A 17,434-nucleotide genomic window follows, 5' to 3' on the forward strand; every position below is an offset into this window, starting at 1 on the left:
CAAAACTAGGAACTGCCCTTCCCTCAAGCAACAATTCCACCCGGCCAATCAGAACCAATGAATGTTGCGTCCTTCCCCACACGTTCGCCATCCGCACTAAACCCGTTTGATCATCCCCGCAAAATTCGACCAATCACAGCTCTCGGACGCAGATCGGCACCAATGCCAAAGGGTCGCATCGCCGGCATCGGAGATCCACCTGGGAAAAAAGTGAACAGTAGCAGGACTGGTTGAAACAGGAAGGTTAATTTAACAAAAATGCCGATGGGCCAATGAAATGCGGAGGGTAATTCTCGGTTTTTCTAGAATTCCGGGTTGGAGAGTCTTGGGGACAAGTTGGGGTTGGGGGAGGGAAAGTGTTGGACATGGGTTAACTCGAATGGGAATGTAATCAATTGGATGACAGTTTGACGCCATCCGTTGCATTCGCTTCGCACGTGGGGGAATGACAAGTCTGTGGAGTCAGGACTCGCAGAATGTCCATGGAATCTGGGGCTAAAACGAAACTTGTACGCGAGTACGAGTCGGCCATTCGAAGCGAGGATTGCCCAATTCTGGTATCAATTTGCGGATAGTACTGTACTACATAATGCAAAGTGTATATGTACCGACAATCATGACCATCAACCGAGGATCGCACGGTATGTATATCAAGACTGCCGCTGCGCCTGCTCCCATGCCGACGCGAAAGCAGCTTGCTCAGCTGCCGTCGACGTCGCAGGCTGAGTCGGCCGTGCGGCCGGCGAGTTCCCACCCACCTGCGCGGCCGGCGTCGACGGTGACGTGTTGGTTGCCGTCGTCGGAGGGAGGGAACTACTAGGGACGGACTGCACGAGGTCCAGCTCAAAGTTCGAACTGTACACGACTGCTGCAAAAGCCTCGAGCTCTCGCACATTCTGCTCCATCGCGGTGAGGTAATCGTTGGGTGAGTTCGGGCCGTGTCCGATATTGTGCGCCTCGCGAGTGACGACTGCCAGGACCGTGGCGAGTTTCGCCTTGGGGGGGCCGGGAACCACGGTGGCAACGGAGGCGAAGGACTCGGGAACTGGCGCGGGGCTTGCGGGAGATTTGAACGCCTGTTGCGCGCATCTCCGGTCCACCAGCATGGAGAAGCCCTCGTTGTTGAGAAGAGTGAAGATGCGAGTGAAGGTCGGGGACTCGATCAGGTCGGATGTCTCGTCCAGCAGGTGTCGCAGGTTCGCCGCTGTCTCGGGCGACGAAGGGGCGGATTCCGTCAGCACCCCGGACTCTTGGAGGACAGTATCCTCCTCTTCCCGGGGAGGGAGGAGGTACGGCAGCAGTTTATGTTCCCTACTCTCATCAGCATGATGGCATTGAGTTTATCTGGGTGAGATTCATTACCGTCGCTCTTCATCCGTCGCACCCTCGACCTTCTTGCGCACCTCAAGGATGAGCTCCGCGAAACGAGAGAGCGTGATGTCATCGCGGGGGTTGACGCTGCCAAACACCTCAATCACCGCAGTCCGGACCTTCTCCATCAGGTCCTTCCAACCACGGTGGAGCAGCCACCAACTAAAAGTGAGATATCGGCGATTGGTGTCAAAGTCGTTCCCAAACGCGTGTCCAATCTCGTCGTCATTATCCTCTAGGCGTATTGTGGACGTATTCGAGGCGGGAGAGGCAAGGGAGACGACGCTAGAAAGGTAGTTGCGCCGACCGAGGAGGTTCAGCTGAATGCGGGTAAACAGGGTGAGGAGGGAGAGTGTGTAGATCAGGACAATCGATCTCGTTAGAGCTGTCCCATCATTCCATCAGCAACTGGCACTCCGTTCAGATAATCACGAATAGAGCTAACCCGTAATCTTAACGTCATTCCACAGCTGCGCCCTACTCCGCTTCGGCTGCTGCTGCTGTTGTTGCTGTGCGCCATCGGCTGATTCCGTTGTCGGAGTTCCCGCCGACCCGGCGACCTGGCTGGCATGTACATAGCTATCCGTCTGCAGGCTGGACAGGCTGCGCGTATCGTTCTCATCAACAACGCTGGCGGAGACGGAGCTGATCTCCGACCCGGCGGCATCAGAGCCACTTAAGCGTGCCAAACGCTCCGCGCGCTTCCGCTGCAGCTCCTGCGTCAACTCCTCGACGGGCAGGGCCTCGATGATGTTCTCCGCAGCCGTGGGCAGCAGCGCCAGTACGGTAAAGGTGCAATCGGCTTGGTTTTGTTCGAAGCGACGGCGGAGGCTTTTTATCTGCGTCAGTATCTATCTATCGATATTAAGAAGTGGCTAGGAAACGGACTTTTCTTTTGCGATTCGATCACTGCTGAGCCGCTCGCGTGCTTCCGAGATCTTGGACAGCACATACTGCCCGGCCAGATAACCGACGCCGACGACTCCAACGCCAATCGCGAGGCTCCTGCGATGGCGCTGGAACCAGCGTCTCGTGGCCCCTATCATTGTGCGATGGAGCGATTAATTTTGCAGATTTCGACGTTCTTAACTTCCAGGCATGGTAAGGGTATTGAGCTGAGCTCAGCTGCGGGTGATCCGGACATCAACCAGCATTCGGGAAACGATAACGTCGGCGAATCATGAGCTCACGACTGTTATTTCTAGAAATGGTTTAGCGTAGAGGGTTTGCCGAGTCACATGATTCCTTTTCCATGGGCAGCCTCGGCTGACCAGTTCATGGGGGCAAAATGTATGGCTTGCTCATAACTAATGGACATAAAAGAGAGCGAGTATACAGGAGAAGAGAGATGTCTAACGAAACGAAGCATTACTCTACCCGGCGTGTGGCTGGCGAATATGCACTAAATATTTGCTTGTCCTCCATCAGGAGCAGCTGAACACGCATGGATTCATCTTCTAGAACCACATTCATCCTTTTGCATGAACCGCCACCGGACGAATCATAGACCATGGAAGGTTCAAAAATGATCACGGTGGCGGACAACCCCAGACACAGCAAATGATTTGGCCGGAGAAAGCAATCCAGAGCGAGATGCGTCCATCTGATCATTAGATCAGATCAGGAGGGGCGGCGGAGAAAAAAGGCTAGCGACGGAGATTTGCCCCTCCGTCCCGAGGGGCTGGTCATAAGCATACATATCGTAAGCCCTACAACCACTCACCACGTCTAAATATATACTGAGTGGCTTTAACAAGAAAACGATCCCGACTCTATTCAATAGCAAGATGAGCTTGTGAAACCGATGCCGCGGACAAGATTACGACTCTATACTGAAGGGCCTGGACACGATCATCGGGGGAGCAAATAGCTCAAAGTTCAAAAATTTTCGTCTCCCTCGTTGCCCCCCCCCTGGCAATCAACAAAACCTCACCTCCAGAAACTCGCACATGTAAATACGTCCCCAACGTCGAGAAGAAAAAAAAAAAAAGGACAAGGGAAACGGGAAAATGATGGAACCCCGCCGCAATCCACCCGAATACTTTCTCGAAATCTTTGCCGATTCCACCGCCGTCAAGGACGTCCTCAAAGGTACCTACCTACTCAACTTAACTACCCCCGAAAAGCCAGTCCTTGGGACGAATCTTACCAACATGCGAATACAAAAGGGGTCCTAAACCTAATCTTCTTCCACCGCTTCTTCCCTTCCATTCGCCCTCGTACCATCGACGTGCTCCATCTTACCCTCCCCGCGATCGCCGACGTTGAGCTCGAGACCCTCATCGACGCACGCGTCACGGCGCTTGTACGACAACATCTCTCTTCTCCTCAGCCCGCTTCTCCTTCACTCGATCATGCTAAAAATATTCCAAATGACGGGGGAAATAATGGTAATGGCGTCCGCGGGCGGATCGCCGTCGAGTTTCTCGAGAAGAAACGCCCGAATCGCCGCTCTGGGATGTGGGGGTTTGGTGGGCTAGCGGGGATTGGTGGGAAGGGCGCAGATGAGAACGAGTCATGTTGGGAGATTTGGACGGTGGATGTGACGATTGCGACGCCCCGGACGGATTCGGGTATGTGTCTCCTCTTTCTTTTTCCGTCTCTGTTAAAAAAGGGATGGCAGCTGATGGCAAGGTAAAAGAAAGGGCGAAGGTCCGCCGGGCAATGGAAAATATGCTCCAAAAAGCCGCCATGAAGATCCTGTCCATCGTCAACCGCGACAAGGATCATATTCCCCCGATTACCACGAGCGATGCTAATCCGTTTCCATACCGGATTATCGTAAACCCCAGGCAGGAAGGCTGGGGAACTCGGATCGGGTTGTACTGAGAGACTACAACGCATACATACAGACCCGGGGCCAAAGACTCGACGTGTCCGTCGGTTACAGGGCGGAATACACAACAGTCCGAATCGATTTCCGTTTTACAAACACGACACACAACCGTCCGATCCAACCGACACGATAATAATGTTCCCGACCAATAGAGAACACAAACAAAACTCAATAATCCTCAGCAATATCCAACATCCGGTCGGTCAACCCTGCAGACCAAATAGACCTGTCTTAAGAAAAACAGCCAGTGCGGTCTGCGGCGCAATTTAAGTCGAGTGCGGCTTGGTAGCAGCATCAGCCTGAGCGCGCAGGTTGGCCGAGGTCGAGCCGGCGGGGAAGAAGCGAGAGAAGATGGGGTGGATGAAGGAGTGGAAGACGATTTGAGCGCCGCTGGTCGACATTAGCTCGTGGTTCGACGCTTTTTTTTTTTTTCTTTTTTTTTCGAAGGGACTTACTTGAACTGCGGCAGAGACATCCACAGGACTAGGACGAACTTGAAAATGTAATAGAAGGCTGTACCCGTCAGCAAGCCGGCAAGGATGATCGGAGCCAGCAGGGACACATACGGAACCAGTAGGGAGCGCTAATCAGGCTCTCGAGGACGGTCAAGAAGGCATAGACCACCCAATACTAGACATAATTAGTCCAGCCCCTTACACATAATACAAGAATACTCACAGTCAACCACTATCGCACAATGTTAGCAAAAATTCCCCCAAATATAAAGACAAAGAACATACCTGCGTATCATCTGCCTTCCCCGTCGTAAACAGCGCCTGCAACGAATAATAACCCGGGATAATAAACCCAGCGAAATTGACCAGGAACTGGCCGGCAATGTTGAAGAACACCAGGAAGAAGTACACCCCGATCAAGCCAAGAACGGCGTACACCTTGGGAATGGAGGTTTGCCGTTCAAGCTGATTAAGGATAGGGTATTTGGACAGCTAGAAAATTGAATTAACATCAATATTCTTTCTTGAGAATAATATGGGAAAAGGATGGAGGGTATAGGTACATACCTCCTTGTCAAGCTGCGCTATCTGATGCTGCGCGCGGTCCTGAAACGTGGCCATCTTGGTTCAAGGAGATAAGGGTGCAGGACTCCCTTTGGCGTTCGAACGGGGGGATTGTTCGTGGATATAGATCAAGAGGTGTGCTCTTCTCAGAAGAGAGCAAAGAATAAAGATCAAACGGAGTGGAAATATGTAGTGTTAGTGCAGCTCGGGTCCGTCGGTGGTTGGGAAATAAGGAATGCCTGGCTGGACCGAGCTTCGTGAGTCGGTGACGCAGGGTGGAGCTGATTACGTGAGCAGGCAATGACGTCTCCGTCAAAATTTCGGGAAACAGGGCACGTTACGCTCTCGTACATCAAAGCCATTTGCCAGGAAATGAATTACTGAATATCTAGATCATATTGAAGTGTAGAATCGATTCAATGCTACTGTAATACATATCCGAATCAATCTAAACCAGCCGGCCAACACCAGCCCAAATCAACGCCAGTCATGTAACTTCACAAACACAAGCGAATAAACCGTACACCCATCATTCCTCATCGCTCATGCGCTCTCCATTCGCGGTATTTGCATTTTCTCCCTTGTTGGCGCCGCTAAACGTCAGCTTCAGCCGCGTCTGTCCGCCCGTTGCGGTGCCCGAAGATGCCCCGTCGGCGGCGGTCTCGGCGTCCTCAAAGTTGGCAAACTTGGGGTGGTCTGCCGTCTCCTTCTTGAGCTCGGCAAGGCAGGTTTCCTAAGTCAATTAGTTAGCATCCAGTAACAAGAGGGAGGAGTGGGAAAATAAAGAATTGTACATACATCGATCTTGTTAGCGTAGGAATACAAGATGCTGCCGTCCTCATTAAATGTCCGCGCGTTATCGCACATCAGGCGAATGTCATCCCGGAACTCGCGCACACTCTGGTACTCTTCCCGATTAATCTTCTTCTTGATCGTGTCCATGGCGATCGGCCTCTGGATGATGGTGTAGTACTCCGGGTACATAGTGCGCGACGGCGGCTTGATGAAAGGCTCAATGATGGACCGCACAACCGGCTCATCATCGCTGTCATCCTCCTCCGGAGGAACCTCCTCCGAGAGATCCATCAGCTTCTGGTAGACCGCATTCAAGATGTTCTGCAACGTCGCCCGGTCCTCCGGGCTGAGCGTGTCCACCACCTTTGGCGGTTTGCCCCGCTTGCGCTTGGCCGCCGGCGTCCCATCAGCGGAGTCGTCGGCCTTGCGTTTGGGCCCGGGCTTGCGCCGCTTCTTGGGCTGCGGCGTCTCGGACCCAGAGGCGTCCGGCGATGAATCGAGGCCGCTCATCTTCCGCATCTTTCGCTCCTTGTTCTGGCGACGGCGCTCCAGTTTGGCCTCCTTCCGAGCAATGGCATCCTCGATTGTATCATCGTCCGCATCGACGGCCATCAGCCACTGCTCTTCCGTCAGGCCGTCGTCGTATCGCGTAACCTTGCGCTCACGCGCACCCCGACCAGCGAACTCATCGATCTCGGGCTCCGCAGGGTTGTCTTCCGTGAGGTAGATCTCGGGCAGCTCCTCATCGCCCATCAGTCGCGGCAGCGGACGACCGGGTCCATATGGGTCGTTCTTCATCCGCTCCTGATCGATTCGTTGGAACACGGCCAGTTCTTCCTCCGACCGAGCCATCACCTCGTTCAGATCGTCATCATCCATCTCATCCTGATCGTCGATCTGGTCTGCCGTCTCGGCACTCTCCAGAAGCGTACGCAACAGAGCGTCTCGTTCTTCGTTGGTGGACTTGTTATCGAACTTGCCGGCCTGGATGACCTTGCCATCCATGTCCAGCTTGAACTGCGCACGCTCCAGAATCTTTTCCTCGACCGAGTTCGACGTGATGAGACGCAAAATCCGGACTTCATTCTTTTGGCCGATTCGGTGCGCTCGATCTTGCGCTTGCAGATCTTGGTGAGGATTCCAGTCGGAATCGTAGATGATGACCGTGTCGGCGCTCTGCAGATTGAGACCCAGACCACCAGCTCGCGTCGACAGCAGGAAGCAGAAGTACTCCGACGAGGGATCGTTGAACAGCTTAAGCAGATCTGACCGATCATCGGACTTGGTCGAACCGTCTAGTCGCAGATACTTGAGTCCGCGGAAGCGTAGGAAGTCCTCCATGATGTTCATGATCTGCGTCATCTGGAAGAACATCAAGACCCGGTGGCCCGTGGCCTTGAACTTGGGCAGAATCCGGTCGAGCAGCTCGAATTTTCCGGCCGTCCGCCAGATGAGATCGTTCGTGGCGCGGCCAGGGTTCATTTGATCCTCAACGGGCTCGAAGACAAATGGGTGGTTGCAGAGCTTCCGCAGCTGCATGAGCATGTTGCTCAACCCACGCATACCCGTCTTTCCGCCCTTGCCATCGCTGACAACCATCTTGTTGTGCGTCACCAGCTGCTTGTATAGCCGGGCCTGCAGAGCCGAGAAACGGCATTTGATGACACGCTCTTGCTTGTCCGGAAGATCCCGCTCCACGTCCTTCTTTAGACGACGGAGCAGGAACGGCCGCAACACCTTGTGCAGACGACGAATGACCAGCAGCTGCTCTTCTTCGGTCAAATCCATACGGTCTTGACCACCCGTGTTGGCAAATGGCGTGTTGAACCATTCATCAAACGATTTGACCGATTTGAAGATGTTGGGGAGGACAAAGTTCAGCAGAGCCCACAGCTCGGGCAAGTTGTTTTGCAGCGGGGTACCGGTCAAGATGAGTCGGTAGCGGCTGGTGTAGTATTGCGTCAAGGTGCTGCTGAGCTTGGACTGGGAGTTCTTCATACGGTGACCCTCGTCGACGATCATATGTTGCCACTTGATCTTCGACAGCAGCGGACGGTCCTTGATGATGTACTCGTAGGTAGTCAATAGGACTTGGAAATTGCCGTAGCGGATCTGCTGCTGCTGCTGCTTTCGAGCATTGGGCGGTCCCTTGTACACAACCTTGGTGACGGATGGTGCCCACTTCTCGAACTCGAGCGTCCAGTTGGTCAGCGTACTCAGCGGAACGATCACCAGGAACGGGCCGTTGTTCTTCTTGACCTCGATGAGGTACGTGATCAGACTGATCGTTTGGATGGTCTTGCCGAGACCCATCTCGTCGGCCAAGATACCGTTGAGGTTGTTGTTGTACAGTGAAATCATCCACTGGAGACCCTTCAGCTGGTACTCCTTCAAGGTACCACCCACCAAAATCGAAGGCTGCTGAGTAATCTCCTCCTTGATCCGGTGAGCGACCTGGTAGTAGTCGATCTTGCCGCCGGCACCTCCTTCTTCGTCTTCCTCCGCATCGCTGTCGGATGAGTCGACTTCGAATGTCTCGCCGTACCGTTCGGCATGATTCTTTTGTTCGGCCTTGACGGAGGCAGCCAACTGTTTGAGGAAGCCATCGGTCTGCTTGAGCAAGTGGGAGATACGCGAGTCCTTGGCTTGACCGAGCAGTTTGAGGTAGGTCTCCTCGTCGTTTGCTTTCAGGGCCTGCAGACGTTGCTTGGCTGTCCGTTCGATGCGCTTCTGCTCCTCGCGCTCCATCGTCTGGTGGTGCTGCATCATCATGCGGCCCAACTTCTGCAGGCGGGCTCGTTGTTGCTGGCCGGCCTGAAGGACGTCGGCGCTGTGCGAGAGGATCGCCTGCAGCTGCTCGTCCTGCTTCTTCTTCTCCCGCGATTCCCGGGCGACGCGCTGCTGGTTCTCGAGCTTCTCCGTGATGCGCGCCTCACGGTAGGACTGCTTCTTCATGCGCCGGTGAAGGGCTCGGTTGGCAGTGATACCCAAATTGTCATAGTGGAACATCTCATGCTGAAGCTGTCGGCGGAGGAGTCGCTGCTTCGGGAGCAAGTTCAGCATCTTGTACTCAATGAGGGCCTTTAGCTTGAGAGAGTCGTCCGGAATCGCGTTGTCACTTGAGGACGTATCCCAGACACCAATATTGGCCGGCAGCTTGGCAAGCTCTGCCTTGCGCGCGGCAATCCGGTTGTACAGCGCGAGCTCTTGGTCCTCGCGAATCTGTTCCAGATCGATCCCGGCGGGGAAGAGACTTGGAATACGAGGGCGATTGGCTCGCAACGTGTGATCTGCATAGCTAATGGTCCTGGGCAGGATATCATACGGCGACTTAAAGCTATCATACCAATTCCTTGACGGCGCGACCTTTGCGTCGGCAGCGGGCTCGGCCCCGGCCTGGGCTGCATTGTCGGCCGTCCCGCCAGCGCCGGTGGCTGACTCGGCGGAGGGCGTCTGGGCCTTCTTCACGCCAAACAGCTGCATCTGAATCTTCGGAGGGATCGCGAGGTTCTTTGCCAGCATCTTGTAAGCGACGATCTGGTTCCGCAGTGTATTTAATTGCTCTTGCGTGAAGCTAGGGGGCGCCTGGATCCCCGGCTTGGCCATGGGAGTTTGTCCCGCGACCGACTGGGCACCGGGCGACGCGGCTGTTGGAGACTCTGGTGCGGTGGCGCGACCTAAACCACAGCAAGCGGGAATGTCAGTCCTTTGCGCGCAACATTGCTTCGACATGCCGGTCCACGTACCATTCACCCCGTTCGGACCGCCGTCAGGTGCAGCGCCATTTGCCTGCTGTTGCTGTTGCTGTTGTTGAAACTGCTGCTGTTGTTGCTGCTGCTGCTGCTGCTGCTGCTGTTGTTGTTGTTGTTGTTGCAATTGTTGCTGACGCTGTTGCAACTGCTGTTGTTGGAGGCGCTGCTTCTGAAAGGCCTGCTGGCGCTGCACGGCCGCGAGCAGGTTATGAGCCTTGAGGTACTCGGGGTCGTCATGGCGCACGCCCTGTTCTTGCATCTGACGAAATTTCTGCGAATGGGCCGTTAGCCAGCCTTTCCTACGACAAGAGTCCCGGCAGTATACGCGTGAACATACCTGGTACACCTCCTGGATATGCTGCTGGGTAAGGTTGGGGGGCAGGCTCATGCCGCCGGGGCCCGGATTGGGGCCGGGCTGCATCGACGCCATGCTGGAGCGATGCGATCCGCCCTCCGCGGACTACGCAAGCATGTGAGAGCGGCCAAACCCGGTAGAGCGCGGCCCGCGTTGTTAATCACCAGCGAGAGGAAGCCCGGAAAAACAGAAGACGCGCCGTGCCGAAATCCGATCAAACGCCGAAAAGAGAGAATAAGCGGCAATCGCGAATAAATAGACACCTCAGGCGCCACTAGAGACGAGAAAGACGGGGAAGGCGCGAGCGGAGTCGGGAAGGGGAAAGGGGAAAGCGCGATCGGCGGCGGACAACCGAGGCAGGGCGCAGGAAGGGTAAAAAAAATAATCGCAACCAAAAAGGAAGGAACAGAGGGAGTGGCCAAAATTAGGGCAGCGACGACCGGGGGGCCCTAGGGCGGGGGAAAGAATTGCAGAGGGCCCGAGAGCGCGTGGAAGGCGCGTGGGACGCAAGCTCGGATGAAATGGGGATGGAAAGAGCGGGTGTTGCGATGCTCCGCGGTGGTCGGTGGCCCTGGTTGTGCCTGTCAGAGGGCGAAGGACGGGCGGGCGAAGGTTGCAAGAAAGATTCGCGGCTGGGCACGTGATTTTCTGACTCAGCAGCTGGGCTTAGCGGCTTGGCAGAGATTTGGAAGCAGCCAATGAAAGGGCACAACATCCCCACTGGGATCGCCCAATAAGCAACGAGCACGTAACGCCAGTTGATGATCGTCTCTTAACCAAGGTCGCAGCAGGAAAACAGGAAGGCAGTACAGTACCTCCTCGGTTACCAAGCAAATACGTAACTTCATTCCCGGTCATGAGAAAGCGAGCTATTGTTAATAAAACATCATCAAAATCATACACGCATTTCAGAGCAAAAGACCACGTTTCGTAACAATACTCTAGCCAGAAAAGATACCATGATCGAGTCAAGCCCGCTTGACACGAGAACAACATCACGAACATCATACTTTGAGGACGTAGCAAACAGATCAACGTAACAATAGTTCAGTACGATACATTAGACAGCCCTCTTCATGGGCGGCGGCGGCGGAGGCTTCTTCGTGCGCGAAGGCAGCGGAGGCGGAGCCTTCTTGGCTGGGCCGGCAGACTGGAGTGTAGTCGAGCTCAGCGTGCGAGAGATATCACTACCCGACGTCGAGGCAGAAGACGGGCGATCGTCATGAGGAGTTCCTGAGTCATCCGGATCTGCAAAAGTGTCCTGAGGTTGGTTCGGGTAACGAAGAGATCCTCGAGTCGAACGGAGCGGCATTCGATCTACCGATTCATCGAAAGGACCCTCCTTGCGCAATGTCAACGTGGATAAGTCCACGGTCGAATGACGATAATGCGAAGGTCGCGCCCCGCGATTGATGTCCTCCCAGACGTTGGTCGACGAACTCCGCGTGTGCGGAATAACGAGACGCGAACGAGAAGACTCTACGACGGATTCGTTCCCGTTCTGGAGCGGGCGACCAATGTTCGGTCGAGAACGGGATCCGTTGGCGGCAGGGGAAGTAGCGTGACTGTATGGCCAAAGCAGGTCAAACCCTGGACGCTGCACAGAAGTTTTGGGCATACTTACGAGTTTGGCAAGTCCCTTCTCAACTGCAGCAAAACCTCACGGCAACGATCATGGTAATTGATCTCCGCGTCGACAAATGCGGTCAGATCATTCAAAACATTGACCTCTGCATCGCGAATGTCCTGCATCCGGCGATAAACGTCGTCGTTGGCCTCCTCATACTTTGCCTTTTGTGTCCGAAGATCTTCCTCCAAACGGAAGTCCTCCTTTTTCGCCTTCTGGACCTTTGCGAGGGAAGCATCGTAGGCTAGCCGACGGCTTTCGAGCTTCTTCCGGGCTGCCTGTATGATACGGTCAGCCGGTGTTCGTCTGGTTAACGGCTCGTATCGACACAGACCTGATACTCCTTCATCTGCGCTAGAGCCCGTTCGAGGCCCTCAAGCCAGCTGGAGGTTGCCTGCGTCACGTAGTTTTCCTGCATCAGAGCAAGCCGCTCGTGCGCCCGGCCGCATGCTACAAATACAGCAGTCAGCATTCAACAACGACAGCCCACGAAACGCAACGATCTCATCAAACTCACAGGTCAGAGTCTGGCCAAACTGGGAATCTTTGTCAAAATCCTCGCCATGTGATACCATGGCGCTGCCCAAGCGCGCAATCGGCAATGTGCGCTCCTTGTCGTCGCCTTCGCTCCGCTTGGAAATAGATTTGATGTATCCCGTCGTGGCCTTGTATATGCGCTCCATCCCTATGGACATTCTTGTGAGCCGCTCACGAGTCTTTCCCCTTGAAAAAGAACTGCTCACCCTCATGTCTACGGTTCATTTCCGCCTCCAATGCTTTGAAGTCGTTGGACACGCTTGTCTTGGCCTCGCCGCCCATGCGCTCCCCCGCCCATTGTTTGAGCCGATCCAGTTTCCTGTTGACGTTCATTGTGCTGGCTAATCTTCACTTATTCTTGACGTAACGAGCGACCGTGGGGTTCCTAATGAGCGAGTGTATCTGGAATCGATGCAAGCGTAGTAGCTATGAGGTTTGAGGAATGCCTTGCATATGCTTTCCTCAAAACCCCTGCTGAGTCAGACCCCTTGCGGGCGGATATCGGAAAAACAAAATAAATTAATGATAATGGAGTCACATAAGAAGCGTGAATTTATCTTGCACCTGTCGGTTGTTGGGAGGCTGATGTTGCCTCGTGAATTCTGATCTTCCGGAGTCGATATATATTGTTTTAGGTCTGGAACATGCCAGGGACCGGGTTGTTACAAGGATATCTTGGGGTCGGGGCTGTTTCAAGTGGTTCGAAGGATCCTGCGTTATTGGGGAGGAGGAGTCAAGCTGCAGCGATAAGCTCTGCCATTTATAAGTGTTCTCTTTCCCCTGGATCATTCGATGACATGAATGGTCTTTTGGAAACGACGATTGATTATGACATACAGCAGCAACTCGTGGTTAAGTTAGGCCGCCGCGTTCGGCGAATCCCAACCCACCCCACCTGTCCACGCAACTCAATGGTCACCACCCAGTCTAATTGTCTCAGTGGGCAAAAAGTCTCTTTTATGAAAGAATTTCGCCAAGACCTGTCTTTTGCAATGACTAGTTGCTGGCCAACATGCATAGAATAGGTGATGGCTAAATAGGAGCCAATTGGGAGTCCCAGGTTGCTCCGTTCCGACGCCATACCTAGCCCTTCACCAAGCATTTTCCTCATTTGATGTTTGGAGAAGGAACGGCATAAGTTGCTCGGCTTGTTTCCTTCCAGCACGGTCAAGTGTGTGTGGCCATTGTGGTCATTCTAGTTTCGCTACTATTCTCTGTCGGTCTCTTGAACCCTGCTCAGACCAGGAAGGCCGACGCCGGGACAACGTGGAGCGTCGGTCTTTTAAGAAAGGACCAGTGTGCAGGTGGCACAAGGGAGGACAATTAACAAAGCCATCTCCAAGGTGGCTATGTACTGATTGGCCCTCAGGCTGGAGGGTTTTGGCTTGGGAAGCTATTCCGCCTGTAGAGGGAACGCGGAGGCGCTATCTGCCAGGTTTACCCTACACCCTTGGTGACTTGATCCTTGTCGAGAAATGGCCTGATCGCTCTGTCCCATTCTGCATGATCTTCACCGCGCACAGGATGCGTGAGTTGAAGATAACGTACAGTAATGCGCCGGTTCGAGGCACTTCGCTTCTCGTCAACTCCTTGCGCATTCTTTTTTTTTNTTTTTTTTTTTTTTCATGGAGCATGTTACAAGCGTCATTTTGTCGATTTTGATCGCTTTTGATCCCATACTCTTTGGCCGTTTCGTTCACTCATCTCCGTTCCTTTTTGTTCACCCTAGCTTGTATAGTGAAGCTATCCACTAGTGCCGTGGTTCGTGCAAATGGAAGCTGCCGGCCAGGGACGAGATAACTCAGGTGGGGGCAACTCCATTTCGGCTCATGGAGGCCGTGTCTTCGTCAAGGTATCGAGCTCGACTACTACGGTCGGTTCATTAACAGAACAGACGTAATCGGCTGTGGAGTGATCGCCCGGAAAAAGGAGCTCGCGGTTGATTCAGGAGGTCCTCGGATTGGTAGTGTTTGTGGCGACTCTAATTCAAGAATGGTGCAAACGCGTGATGTTCCTCATCTGCCTCTTGAATGCTCATTGTGTATAAACAGTTCTTTGATTTCTCTGTTGATATTATTTTCTAGGAGCACGCGGCCCACGCCGACTCCCCGACATCTATTGAGAAGGAATAGCTATCGCTTTTGCATGGGCATTCACTGCGCAGCCTTTTCGCTTGAAGGACTCCAGCTTGTCAAGAGCCGAATCGGCACAGCGTGCCACTGAGGACGATCTCGAGTACTAATCGGAAATTTCTGCAGTGTTGTGTGAAGACCATCGATTGTATGGCTTGCCGCCTGCGGGTGAGAAACGGCGGGAAGTTGCCCAGGCCGGAGTCAACCAATCACCTAGCCTGGAGCAGCCTCTGTTCATAGGGCCTGCAAATTGATCTTCCTAGCTGAGTTACGTTGGAGAGTCTTGCAACTAGACCCCTGAGGCAGTCTAGGAGATACGGGATGCAGTGCGCAGTGACTAAAGGAGAGGGAAGGTATGAGAGCTAACAGTTAGCACCGAGAACTGATAAGGTTGCCCTGTGGGCTGCAGGAGACATGCCACCAAAACTTAAAGCGGAATAGTCAAGGTGTTGGCCCCGTGTTGGGGAAAGTTTCGGCATCGACGGATGATGTCAGACTTGAACTGACCAATTTGCAAATTTGTGAGATCTCAGGACACCGGCAGCTATCTATTGTCAGATTCATAGCCTTTTGACAGGAATTTCCAGAGAAAAAGGTTCTCTATCATGAATACACAATTCATACGAATACCCAAACGGGCACAAAGCTCCCCGAGTCCTTTTTTTTATCAAACATTGTGGAGAAGAGCGTCATAGCTTGTCATTCAGATTTTCTTGTCTGCGGATGAGTCGTCATTCTTGTTTACTTTTGCGTGCCGTTTACTGACACTAAGGGAAAAAATGCAGTGGTTAAATACATCGATGATATCGCATCCCAAGCAATAAGGGTATTCATATCCCTAACCGACCCCAAACGCCGTAAACATAGACATCGTAGCCCATCCGATCGACTCATTCCCGACCCCTTCATCCAATGATGCTCCCGAACCGAAAAATGATCACCCGGACATTGGTGGTGGTTGCGGAATTAAATCTCCCATTACGCTAACATCCATGCCAATGGTAGTGGGAGGGACATCAGAGCGCTCCTGCTCCATCAGCGCATCGAACTGCTCCCAGTCAATGAAGTCGTCGAGGGTGAAATTCGCGCCGTTGGTGGCGGCACTGAAAGAGTGGGGATAAGCCTGGGTGTCGGCCAGGGAATGATTATCGAAAGTGACCGAGTCCGGAACGGGCAGTGGCAGGACAGGTGAACTGCGATTACTACTACTGCTCGCAACGCCGTTGGAGTAGGCCTTACCCTGGTCCTCGACCAGGTCTGTGACGGGCGTGATGGGGCTGGCCGATGCGGAAGAGTCCGTCGACGCGGACGCGGAAGCAGGCACGGACGTGGATAGAGCCGTCGCTGATTGCGGCGGCTTTGTTGTACTAAGCGCAGCGTTGGCTAAATCCGCCTTCACGGCCTTGGCATACTGCACGGGAGTCACTCCCGTGATCTTCTTGAAGACGCGGTGGAAGTGGCTCGGCGTGAGGTTCGCCTCTGCAGCGAGGTCCTGCAGCCGCGGGATCTGGCCTGAGGCAACCATAGCCATGGCGATGGTGCGACGGGCCTGCTGGACGACGCGGGCTTGCGGGTTATCACGGACAAGCAGATGCGGCTGGCAGCGCTTGCAGGAGCGGTACCCGGCCGTCTCGGCCTCGGCGGGGGTATCGAAGAACTCGACGTTGGCGCGGCGCGCGAGCCGTCCGGGGCAACATGGTCGGCAATAGATACGTGTCGACTTTACGCCGTACACAAAGGAATTGTTGTTGGCGTCCCGGGCGACGACCGCCTTCCAGCGCTCGGCGGCCGAAGCGGAGGAGCGGGAGGAAACGGCGGCGGCGGCGGCGGCGGCGGCGGCGGCGGCGGAGGAGGAGGAGGAGGTAGAGGAAGAGGAAGAAGTCGAGTTGTCGACCGCAGTGTGGTGCGGGGCCAACGGGAGATAGCTTGTTGGAGTCGAGGTCATCCTTGTCGCTTCGCCATGAGGGGTAGTCCGAGGGAGAATACTGCGTCTTGAACACGCAGTTTGATATTCAGTGGTTCTATTGTTTATTCTTTACCCTCGTGAGCGGATATGGGACAACCTGGTTATCCGCACTCTATGCTTGCACCAGCGACCAGTCATGGGCCACACCTGCCCGATGACATGGGGATCCAAAAAGGAAATATACAAGGAAAAACAACACGTGCAAGCACAAGTGAGCGTGGGATTCCGATCAATACGTTGTCCGGTCCATCAACTGTTTTATCGGCAGACGCGATTTTCTCGGTGGCGTGGCCGAGGGAAGTCACGTGTGCCAAGATTCCGCGCTCCGCACCGCTGATTGGTCAGTATGACAGCAATCTCGATGGGACCGTGGAATTTCGTGGGACCTTCCAGAATGGGATCGTCAGACTCGGGCCGGGGTTGGCGGAACGGGAGTTTTTCCGGCCGTGAGATTCTGGACCAGAACAAGAGTCAACTGGCCAAGAAATCGAGATTGGATGATCATGGTGATCGGAATGTCGTCCGCTGATTGGAAGGGGCCAATTGGTCAACCTGTTGAGCTTCTGAAGAATGTTCAGTTGACTGCCGCATACTCTGTACAGGGTCCAAATAGCAGGCACGATTGTATTTATTTTGGCAGATCTTCAACACGACATTAACGGCACTGTCAGAAGTGAGCTATGAATACGAATTGAATTAAGTAGACCATTGGCCGCATTGAGGGCATGTCTCATGCCTGTAGAGATTTGTAACAGGGTACTTATTGTTTGTTCCCTAAGTAACCTATGGAAGAATATCAGTCGAGTTGTTGACTGCCATGAATGGCAGCCATACGCGGGAAGGAACTGTACGGGGTTTCTTCTACAGAGACGAACTACGAGTACGGAGTACCCAAAAAGCCTGCTGTATTCAGTCGAGTCCAGCTAGAGCTGCTTGCATTCAAAGCTACCAGCTGATCCTACCTTGCTCCATCGAGCATGGAATGTACATACGATGAGGGAATCCGAATGACGACTGGAACTCTGAATGAATCGTACTAGTATT

At 53.9% G+C, this 17,434-nt stretch overlaps 6 protein-coding genes across 6 annotated transcripts; 1 reads left to right on the forward strand and 5 right to left on the reverse strand.

Moving 5' to 3' along the window:
* Nucleotides 1-650: 650 nt before the first annotated feature.
* Nucleotides 651-2,417, reverse strand: VTN49DRAFT_1468 (uncharacterized protein; the record flags this gene model as incomplete). The annotated part of the gene is made up of 4 exons (XM_069409085.1): nt 651-1,311; nt 1,363-1,756; nt 1,817-2,202; nt 2,260-2,417. 4 exons carry the CDS (start codon nt 2,415-2,417, stop codon nt 651-653), a joined length of 1,599 nt encoding a protein of 532 aa, XP_069270507.1.
* A 963-nt stretch (nt 2,418-3,380) lies between these two features.
* On the forward strand, nt 3,381-4,200 carry VTN49DRAFT_1469 (uncharacterized protein; the record flags this gene model as incomplete). Its single annotated transcript, XM_069409086.1, has 3 exons — nt 3,381-3,462; nt 3,540-3,944; nt 4,013-4,200. 3 exons carry the CDS (start codon nt 3,381-3,383, stop codon nt 4,198-4,200), a joined length of 675 nt encoding a protein of 224 aa, XP_069270508.1.
* A 273-nt stretch (nt 4,201-4,473) lies between these two features.
* Nucleotides 4,474-5,283, reverse strand: VTN49DRAFT_1470 (uncharacterized protein; the record flags this gene model as incomplete). Its single annotated transcript, XM_069409088.1, has 6 exons — nt 4,474-4,597; nt 4,663-4,720; nt 4,774-4,837; nt 4,886-4,894; nt 4,948-5,154; nt 5,230-5,283. The coding sequence occupies 6 exons, from the start codon at nt 5,281-5,283 to the stop codon at nt 4,474-4,476; spliced, it is 516 nt and encodes a 171-aa protein (XP_069270509.1).
* Nucleotides 5,284-5,755: 472 nt separating this feature from the next.
* VTN49DRAFT_1471 (uncharacterized protein) lies at nt 5,756-10,203 on the reverse strand (the record flags this gene model as incomplete). The annotated part of the gene is made up of 4 exons (XM_069409089.1): nt 5,756-5,959; nt 6,025-9,698; nt 9,768-10,044; nt 10,111-10,203. The coding sequence occupies 4 exons, from the start codon at nt 10,201-10,203 to the stop codon at nt 5,756-5,758; spliced, it is 4,248 nt and encodes a 1,415-aa protein (XP_069270510.1).
* Nucleotides 10,204-11,188: 985 nt separating this feature from the next.
* Nucleotides 11,189-12,625, reverse strand: VTN49DRAFT_1472 (uncharacterized protein; the record flags this gene model as incomplete). Its single annotated transcript, XM_069409090.1, has 5 exons — nt 11,189-11,693; nt 11,753-12,033; nt 12,090-12,205; nt 12,273-12,440; nt 12,499-12,625. The coding sequence occupies 5 exons, from the start codon at nt 12,623-12,625 to the stop codon at nt 11,189-11,191; spliced, it is 1,197 nt and encodes a 398-aa protein (XP_069270511.1).
* A 2,736-nt stretch (nt 12,626-15,361) lies between these two features.
* VTN49DRAFT_1473 (uncharacterized protein) lies at nt 15,362-16,369 on the reverse strand (the record flags this gene model as incomplete). Its single annotated transcript, XM_069409091.1, has 1 exon — nt 15,362-16,369. The coding sequence occupies one exon, from the start codon at nt 16,367-16,369 to the stop codon at nt 15,362-15,364; it is 1,008 nt and encodes a 335-aa protein (XP_069270512.1).
* Nucleotides 16,370-17,434: the final 1,065 nt, after the last annotated feature.

This window comes from Thermomyces lanuginosus, assembly GCF_041956635.1.
Source record: "Thermomyces lanuginosus strain ATCC 200065 unplaced genomic scaffold VTN49scaffold_22, whole genome shotgun sequence".
NCBI classification, from domain to species: domain Eukaryota; kingdom Fungi; phylum Ascomycota; class Eurotiomycetes; order Eurotiales; family Trichocomaceae; genus Thermomyces; species Thermomyces lanuginosus.